General features: G+C 39.0%; 1 protein-coding gene across 1 annotated transcript in view; it reads left to right on the forward strand.

The window, feature by feature from the left end:
- Window positions 1-241: 241 nt before the first annotated feature.
- rrp1 (ribosomal RNA processing 1) overlaps window positions 242-9,823 on the forward strand; it is a 17,595-nt gene continuing 8,013 nt past the window's right edge. The window contains exons 1-10 of the mRNA XM_016242160.1: window positions 242-299; window positions 1,339-1,424; window positions 1,530-1,591; window positions 3,388-3,517; window positions 5,159-5,223; window positions 5,323-5,498; window positions 6,694-6,770; window positions 7,846-7,943; window positions 8,061-8,080; window positions 8,162-8,302. Coding sequence (XP_016097646.1) covers window positions 1,371-1,424; window positions 1,530-1,591; window positions 3,388-3,517; window positions 5,159-5,223; window positions 5,323-5,498; window positions 6,694-6,770; window positions 7,846-7,943; window positions 8,061-8,080; window positions 8,162-8,302 — 823 coding nt within the window. The 5' untranslated portion in view covers window positions 242-299; window positions 1,339-1,370. The remainder of the gene's footprint in view (window positions 300-1,338; window positions 1,425-1,529; window positions 1,592-3,387; window positions 3,518-5,158; window positions 5,224-5,322; window positions 5,499-6,693; window positions 6,771-7,845; window positions 7,944-8,060; window positions 8,081-8,161; window positions 8,303-9,823) is intronic.

The following is a 9,823-nucleotide window of genomic DNA, read 5'->3' on the forward strand; positions in this document are numbered from 1 at the left end:
ATTTAAAAAAAAAATTGGCTATTCGTTGTGGGGAAGAAAAAAAAAGATTTCGGTTTCGGGCTCTAAATTGAACTGTGCCGCTCGGGTCGGGTCGGGCTGGGTCAGACGATCTCGGGTACGGGTCGGGTTCGGGCTTCAGTTTAAAGCCTGTGCAGACCTCTAACACACACACACTATACACTCACTCTCTCACTCTCACACACACACTGTCAGTAACCGGTCTGTGTTTTTGGGATTGTAGGAGGAACTGTCCACAAAGATCTCCAGGCTCCTCCACAGCTTCCGGACGCTCGACAGCCGTAAGTTCACATTTACAGCTCTAGCACAAGAACATCCATCTGCAGGTCTGCACATCTTCTTGCTTCGCATGTACAACTCTTCAAACAAGTGCCTAAAATGAACTACAGAAAACCTTGTATCTTTCTATTAGTGATGAACAGGACAGTTTGGCTTTACTTAAAGCCTTGGTGTGTTACAATATATGCAGATTCCATGTTACATCTGACATTGTGTGTTGTGTTTTAATGCATTTTTTTTAAAGGTATAACAATAAATAAATATACAGTTGTTGTTATAACTACATTTATTCATGTGCTCATACAGTGCATTACAATAATGCATTCATAAATAACTGCAGCCAAAGTCAATGCACTATATAATTTTTGTCACATGTGAAGTTGGTAGTTTGTCATTTGCCCGAGCTGCTTCAGTGCACACACACACACACACACACACACACACACACACATGCACGACAGAAGATCAGTGAGTTCTGGGGCATACAGTGGCTTGTAGGTATTTTGGTTTTCTGTCTTCTGAAGTATCTCGTTATGGTACGAGAAACTAAATAAAGAACTGGGGCCAGTTGCATAAACTGTTCAGACTAGTCTTAAAAACCTAGTCATCTAATCATTGTTCTTCAAGACTGGTCATAACTTAAATTCAATTATGAAAAGGTAGATTGGTCTTGTTTGTGTTGGAGGAGTAAGACTGGTTACCCATTGGCAGCTGCTAGTTGGTCAAACTAGTTCTGAAGACACAGTCTTAATACGGTGGCTAAGTTTATGCAACTGGCCCCTGGTTGTTTCAGTAAGTTTTATACAGTATTTTCTTTACTCTTAAAAAGCTATGTCTAAAAGGGTAATACTTTATGCACTTGAGGTCTGAGATGTGGGAACGGTGAAGAGAGAGAGGACAAACATTTTAGCTCAGCATTGCCATCTAACCAGCCAATATTGTCTTAAAGTATGGATTTGGCGAAAAACCCAGCCGATAGCCAACCCTACTCACCTGTTTGCATGTCTGTGGTTTGCTCTCTCGTGTGGATGTGAACCGTAGAGTTCCTGTATTTGAAGACGTTTCTTCAGACCATGAAGAGAGAGTGGAACGGCATCGACAGACTGCGAATGGACAAATACTTCCAGGTCAGTTCTGATCTGCTGTATCTGTGTACCCGAGGAATCATTTACATGCATTATTACCTGCAAGTTTTTTGTAAATCTCAGCATTGTCTGTCTTTTCTCTGTTAGCTCGTGCGCTTCGTTTTCCGAGAAGTGTTTGAGATGCTGAAGAGACAGCAGTGGGAGTCCAGGTAACGCTCTTCAGTGTTTGCTGAGCTGTTTGGCAACTTCAAAAGTGTATTTAGGGCTGGCAGTTTAACGCGTTAACTTAATTAGTTATGAAAAAATCACGCGATTAAAATATTTTAACGCATTGGCCCCGCACCCAAACATGTAGATCATCTTACATTTCATACAGTTGACTGTTCACAAAATATGACGCAGAGCAACAACTCCATAAATGCAGTTATGCCCTAAAATTCAAGATATTGTGGCAAAAAATGCCCTTGTATGAGTTTCTCATATTTATATCATATGATAAGCAATATCACACGAGTGCTGTGTTTGTCACGAAGAACACGAGTGCAAATGTGATTTTATACAACAGTTCAGTAAATAAGAACTTAATATTGTGCAAAATGTAAACAAAATATTGTGCTTTCTGTTCAATTTTGCCAACGAAAATATTACCAATAAAGCCACAGCAGAGTTGTTGTGTGTCTCCGAGCAACATGACCATGTTTAGTTTCTGAATGAATCCGTGTTTTGAACGAATCGTGATTCAAACGAGGCATGATTCAAAGAGTGAGCCGTTTACTGAATTCCTGAAAGAATCATGCGTTTGAACGAATCGACTCATAAAGACATGACCACCAGCTGCTGGTAGTTTTGGTTTCTTCTTTAGAATATCATTTCATTTATTAAAACAACAACAACAACATTAAAGGTATGGTTCACCAAAAATAAATCAATTCTGTCGTTTACTCGCCCTCATGGTGTTTCAAGCCTAAATGACTCGCTTTCTTTGGCACGATATAAAAGGTATTTTGAAGACTGTTGGTAACTAAGCTGTTTTGGCCACTAGTGACTTTCATTGCATGAACAAAAATGCAGAGATGTTTCTCGAATCATCTTTTATGTTCCATACTTTGTTAGGCCATTGTAGCCGAAACATTTAACACAAATAGCTTTAAATGATCTTTTGGGGGTATTTTCACTGCCAAATTTAGGTTGCGAGTAATTAGATTGATTAATCACAGCACCCTGTAATTAATTAGATTAAAAATTTTAATCGACTAACATCCCTAGTATTATTATAAGCTTTTTTTCAAAATGTCTAATTAAAACAATGTGATCAAAAGAATAAGTTACCGATCAAATAAACTCAGTATTACCAAGATTAATTTGCACAGAAGAACACACAAGTGGTTTGTAGGTATATTTCCAGACGTTTAATGAGGCGGCGTGAGTGCAATTAAATTCATATTGAGATTAATGTTTTGAATATAACATTTTGAATATAGAAATAGTCAATGATTTAAATAACTGAAATGATGCTTTAAAAATTAACTAAATCCGCCAGCAGGTGGCGGCAAGTCACTGAATTTATCACTGAGTCATTCATTCAGTTGATTCGTTCGAACGGCTGATTCATTCAGGAACGAAGCAAGTGACTGTCTTTATGAATGTGTGATTGAATCATTGTGTTTGAATGGAGATGTGCAACGCTTAGCTGTGACTGTTTGAATCTATTCTTGTTGACGAAATAGAGCAAAATCAGGCAATCTGTGCTGTTATAGTCAGACAAGTCAAGACCGAATGAATGTAATATACTGACACGTATAGCATTGCAATAGTCCAGCCTGGACAGAACAAGAGCTTGAACAAGTTTCTCAGCCCAAATTGATATGCGAGTAATTTGTGATTGAATTAGATTATTTAACCGAACAAAAGCTGAAGTGGTAGGCCAGCAGTGTTGGGTGTTAATGGTCTTCTAGGAGCTCGAGTTGCGAGCGCAGCGTGATCTCGGCCTGTGCTCCTCCTGCAGGCTGGTGAGTGAGTTTCTGCAGCTCTTCTCGGCTCAGCTCCTGCACAGCTCCAGCGCAGCTCCGGCCGGATTCCTCCTGCACGCTCTCGACCTCTATCTGACTGAACTGGCCCTCGTCGGCTCTGCTGAGGTACGCCTGTGGCATCAAAAGTCATCGCATTATGATGTTTGGTGCTGTTCTTGCACTAATGCATTGCTTTACATGCTCTTTTGAATGAATCCAGTCTCCTCCACTGCCTAGTTTATGTAAATAAACATACATTGAGAAGAAGTTTTCCTGCTGATCAGATTATCACGTTGAGATGGTGCTCAAATCTGATGGACCGAGGGGTTTACATGAAGACATTTCACTCTGATTGAGCCGTGCATCCCATTATAAAGCGATTATTTGGCTGCATGTAAACCTAGCTGTTGAAGCGTAGTTTTGTGTTCTGTGTAGGGTTGTAACGGTATGATAATCGTCTCTGAAAATATCACAGTGTATATATTAAACACTAATTCTTATCAGTAACAATGACTCTTAAAAGAACAAGTTATTTGAGTGAACAAATCCTTTATTACAACAAACTTGAAACCATTTTAATGACATTTTTTTTTTAAATAAAGCTTTACACTAGGACTGCACAATTAATCAGATTTCTAATCGCGATTACAAGTGTGGATGCCACAATTACGTAATCGTTCAAAGCGGCAATTAATCGTTCAAAGTCCACTTGTGTTATTCTGCGTGCTTAAGATGCGTTTTCTTTCTACATCTTATCTTAAGGGTTTTCCCATTGTTTTAGTTTTAATATAACATTATAATACCATTCATATTTTAACTTTTTTATCATTTAAAGAAAGCAATCCCATGTATAGTTGACATTTGCGGCGTAATACTATAGAACAGCACTAAAGGTTTTTCAGTTAGTGTGCTTTCAGCTGGTTTGTGTTCATTGAAAAATACGGCATGCAGCTGCATCAAACAGTGGTATAAACATCATTCAGTGTAAATTGTGATAATCGTAATTATCGCAATTACAATTTCAAGGGAATAATCGACAATTATGATTGTTGTCGTCATCGTGCAGCCCTACTGTATATCTATATCACACTTTAATATTTTAATTAATGTTTTAAATGTTATCAAACGGAAAATGTTCAACTCCTTTTATTTTTGCCAAAGTTAAAACATGGACAAACATGATATTCCTTGAAAACGATGCTTAAATTATTTAATTATAAAGAACATTAATGTTATAATGTCGAAGTATATTTTGACGGGTTGTGGCGGACCTGTGTATTTGACAATGTTTTTCTCAAGTAAAACGAGGACATGATTATTAAAGTCTCCTCTCAGAGCAGCTCTGCTGATGTTCATGTAGACGCTGAGCACCGTTAGCGTCATGCGTGCTTCAGTGTGTAGCAGATAACACCGCGCCACTCAGAGACGTGCAGAAACAAGCAGGTTAGCAGTCTCTCTGTGCTTGAATATTCACACACACGTATCAGAACTACTTTAGATTTATCCTCGATTAGTTTTCACATGGTTCTAGCTTCACAGATGAAGTGTTGCTGCAGATACAGAGATCTGTCACACCAGACTAGAGCGTGTCGAGAAGCCTTATTCGTCTAACCAGCTTCATGTTAGTCCTGTTTCTCAAGCTGCTTCTCATTACTGTGATTTACAGCTTTGTCAGACTAACCCCAGTATAATACAGAGCTTGAAATACTTTGTATTACTCTGGTGTTTGTGTATGAATGAGGCTGATCTCGTGCTTCTCTCTTCCAGCTGACAGCAGAGCAGAACCAGACCTTTATTGAGCCTTTCTTCAAGACTATGGCCAAAACCAAAGAGTATGACATCCCCTGCTTCATTCAGATGATAAATGCATAAAAACACAAATCTTAGTTAAAAATGAGACTATATATGTATATATCCTGTGTGCTCTTCAGTCGGGTCCTGCTGAAGGCCATCGGCAGCAACATCTTTAACACCATCGTTGATCAAGTTCCTTACGCCATCGAGGATCTGCAGAGAGAGATCGGTCAGAGCGCAGAACTGGAGTCTAGTGAAGACACTGGAGAGACCAAGACTGAAGCCCTCTCAGAAAGCTCACGGAAAACCCAAGGTACACGCGCTAATACCAGTAGAAAAGAAATGGTAACACTTCATTTTAAGGTGTCCTTGGTACATGCATGTAATTATGCATCATTTATTGTTATTATAATAGTAAGTACAAGTAACCCTAACTATATAGTGAGTACATGTAGTTAATTAATATTACTCAGTACTTAAATGTATAATTACACTGTAACACTTTAAATACGTGTTTAATGGCATCGAAGTAGCCTATTATTAATGAAGGCCAGTATCATTGATACCAACACTGTTACTGATGTCTCTATTAAATGCATTTTCCCCACAATTTAACCATTAATTATAGCCATGCAATGTTACAGTAAAAGCAAAAGCCGTTGTTTTTAACATTTAGTAGGCTTTGAGAAATAAAACTTTTTTTTTTTTACTACTGTTTATTGAATTTTTTTCTGGGAATAATAATATAAAACAGAAAGCAACTGTGCAAATGTAGAACCCATCCCAACCCTGGTAGACTTAAAAATAAAGAAATAAATAATAATAAAAAAATGTGTGTATATAAAAAAAAATTAAATATATATATTTTTTTACAAAGATTTTAGAGAGAAATATAACTTTTAATTTAAGCAAACTTAAAACAAACTTCACATAAGCTATAATTAATAAATGCATAATCTAAAAATGTAATCTAAAGATTTGACAGACAGCGCACCAGTGCTGGATTCCTGTCTTTTCGTGCTTGCTGGTGTTTGTGTATATCGTCTACTGTAACACTAACCAAACGATGCCAGGGAAGAAATTAGTTCAGTTTAGCATGTTGAAAATGATTAATCGCACCGTTAACACATTAATTTAGACGGCTCTAGTATAAGTGTGTTTGTCGTAGCACTGGCACAGCGGTGTAACTGAATAACTGAAGTCCACTGCAGGGAACAGGAGAAGCCTCTGCAACATTTCCAGGGTTATGTGCTATGCGTCTGAATTGAGGCTTGTTTGTGCTGTGGTTGGCAGTAGATGTCGCTCAGATCACAGTGCGCACATGGTGACGTCTGCTTCTCAAGGGCTCAGTGTTTAAGATTCGAGTTTTAACGCTTTGCACGTAGACGTGCGTGCAACCACTTGTTACGTTGTCATTTCGTCTGGTTTTTTTGTAAAGAGAAGCAAAACATGATTTGAATGAATTGTCAGTATGTCCTTTGATTGAGATGCTTTGTCGTTGGCGTCAGACTGTGATGAAGAGGAGTATTTGCTCTCAGACGGCGTGGACGCTAGCGATGACGACACGTGTGGACCTGTTCTTCAGGTGTGTGCAGTACACAACTTTCTTTTTGTTGCCCAAATGTTTTTAAATGCTAAATTCTTATGAACTGCAGATGCCTGAGCATCGTAGCAGACAAACTAGGTGTTGTGCAAAAACTAATATAAAACCGATAGTTCCGGTTAGGGCTGGGCAAAAATAAAAATAAAAGGGTTTAATTTTCATTTGATTAGGATAAATTAAATTAATGTTTTATGCCTTCATCTGATTACCAGAAAAATTAAGAACATTTTATAGAGCCTATTATTGTTTAAAAAAGGACCCATACAAAAAAAGAATAGGTTTAAAATACAGGCCTGTGGCTTAATTTCTTTTTAATTCACCATTTGTAAACTGATGTTTACTGTTCATTTTTTAGAAATATCAATAGCATTTGTATTAAAACTATATTCACTGAATGTAATAAAAATCGAGAATCGAATCGAGAGCTTGCGAATCGGGACATCTGAATCGATACCCAGCCCTAGTTCCGGTGCTTGACTCTGATTGGCTGAGCCGCGTTCGAAGCTGTTGTAAATTACTCTACAAACACACACCTTTACCTTTGTGTGTTGCTCGGCAAGCACTTTGTAGCAACCACAACTGTTTCTGAGGAGCTACATTGTTTGGTGGAAGAATACTGTTTTTATTAATATCATTACACTTTATTTGCTCCGTTTTATTTTGTGAAACCTTACTACGTATATGGATTAACTGTATAAAAGCAGTAACCCCCGTGAAACCGTGGTTTACAGTGAATTTATAACAGCTAAGGGGTTTTAGACTCTGCTTCGAGTCGTAACAATGCTTCTTAGCTGTTATATATTCACTGTAAACCACAGCTTCACGGGGATTATTGCTTTATTTGAACAGTCCATGACAGAAGTACAGTAGGATGCTTTAGTGAACAGATGATCAGAGACTCCTGGCGCTTAAATAAACTAATTGTTTGGTTATGCCGTGTTTAGAGAGAGATAGACAAGCGCTATTGAATTGCTTTCAAAGGTTGTCTGCTTGTTTCTCTGTGCATGTGTGTAAATGATCGTGTGTAGATGTATGTAATGTTATTTGTCTTGTTCAGTTCGACTATGGTGCAATAGCTGACCGTCTTTTTGAGGGGGCCAGTCACTCGAATATACAGAGCTTCAACAGATCCAAGATTTACAAGTTTGTGAAGATGTAAGTTTTGTTTGTTGTTTTGAGGAAAAGCGACTCGTGCAGACGGTGAACGTGATTAAAAGTGTTTGCTGGGTTTAACTCCATGTGTCTGATCTTCTCTTTCTCTGTGGGATGAAGTTTCCGAGACCTGAGTGAAGGTGAGCTCTCCGACGAGTGACCGCTTTAGTGAAACGGGTTATACTTGGGTCACTCACGGTTGTTTTCTGTCCCATCGTTAGGGGTGTTCCCTCAGGATGAAGTGGAGAAAGTGTCCAGCGATGAAGATGATGATGATGATCATCACGGCAGAAAGAAGAGAAAGAGAAGGAAACAAAAGAATAAAGAGAAGAAAGGCGAAGAGTCACTGAAGAAATCCAAAGGTTTGTGTTTTAAATCACAAGGAGTCAGTTGAAGTTAAAAGGGTTTTAAAGATTGTGCGGTTCAGGTAGTTTGTTGGGCTTCTGTGTCCCTGCAGCACTCTTTTAAACACTTGTGTGTATATAACGATGATGAGCTCTAGAGCCCTGCATTTCAGCACGGGCCCGACTTTTTCACACCCCTCGGGCTGGGCTTCGGGACAATTTTCACGTCATAGTTCAGACGCGGGCCGGGCCTCGGGCCTGTTTTAGGCTTCTCCTTGTTTTTTATATTTTAGACATCTATCAATTAGTGATGAAAAAAATTGCCTCGCTGGTGGAAACAACACGAGACCGTGCCGACGGTGTTTAGTGTCCCGCAGCAGTATGTATGGTGTGTGCCGTTAGCGCAGCTGAAGAGTAAAGTAATTTTTGTGAAGCACTCCTGTTCAAGACCGAGACGGCAGAAAGCGCATCATGTTTGTTTTCTTTATTTTATAAAAGCACAACGTTTTGTTGATATTGTGAGTGCACACAAATAAAAGTAGACCCTTCACAGTTACGAATTATGTATTACTCTTACCTTTATGAGCAAAAATGACTGTGTATCTACTGAAAAAAATGCAAGTGATCGCGCTTCATGTCCTGCAAAGCGTGCTTCAGCTTCCACTCTCCGCACAAACTACTGGATACAGCGCACATTTATCTAGGTTTAACGTTTAAACATTGTTATATGCTTGAACTGTTTTATAGCTATAGATGTATCCATTTTATTTTAGACAAGTCGTGATGATTTGAGAAGGCTAAATTGATCAAGCATAGACTCACTGTCTGCCGCTGGCCACTTGGTCGTTACTTTAAAAAATATATATATATTTAACGAACAAAAAATGCTCCAAACGAAATAATCACTTTGCTATTACATACAAACCTGAACTATTTTAATAGCTGAAACAGTAGTCCAAGCTGTTTTGGCAGAAGGGCTCAGACGGGCTCGGGCCGGTGATTCTGATGAGCTGTCGGACACGGCCGGGCTAGGGCCTAAATGAGCTCAGTACTCTGGGCTGCAGATCTGATATGAATGGTACTTAGATTTGTCTCTTAAGGGCCTTTCGCACTGCTTTAGTTCCAGAACTAAATGTACGGTACTAAAGTACTGGAACGATTTTGCATGAACTATTACCCAGTACCATTTAAAGGGTTGCATTCGCACAGAGAGTGTGTACTAAGAAGTGACGTAAGCCAGTCGACAGCGTCGTCATTTGTGCGCGGCGTTCAACAACAGAAACAAAGAAGAACAACATTAACAACAGGAGGATGGAGGACGCTGTGATCGGCGCTGTGTGTTTGTTGTGTCTCGCGGGTTTCACAATAATGAACATGGAAAGTTGACGTATACGTAAAGCGATTGAAAGAACGGAAAGGAGGACTAAGAATCTCCAACGACAACTGGCCGTGCTACATTTGCTACAAGTGCCTGCACTTCAGCGTCCGTCCATCTATCGCTGTTCTCCATACTTGCGAAATAAGTTGACAATGTTTACA

Source organism: Sinocyclocheilus grahami, unplaced genomic scaffold (assembly GCF_001515645.1).
Source record: "Sinocyclocheilus grahami isolate Dianchi unplaced genomic scaffold, SAMN03320097.WGS_v1.1 scaffold646.1, whole genome shotgun sequence".
Taxonomy (NCBI): domain Eukaryota; kingdom Metazoa; phylum Chordata; class Actinopteri; order Cypriniformes; family Cyprinidae; genus Sinocyclocheilus; species Sinocyclocheilus grahami.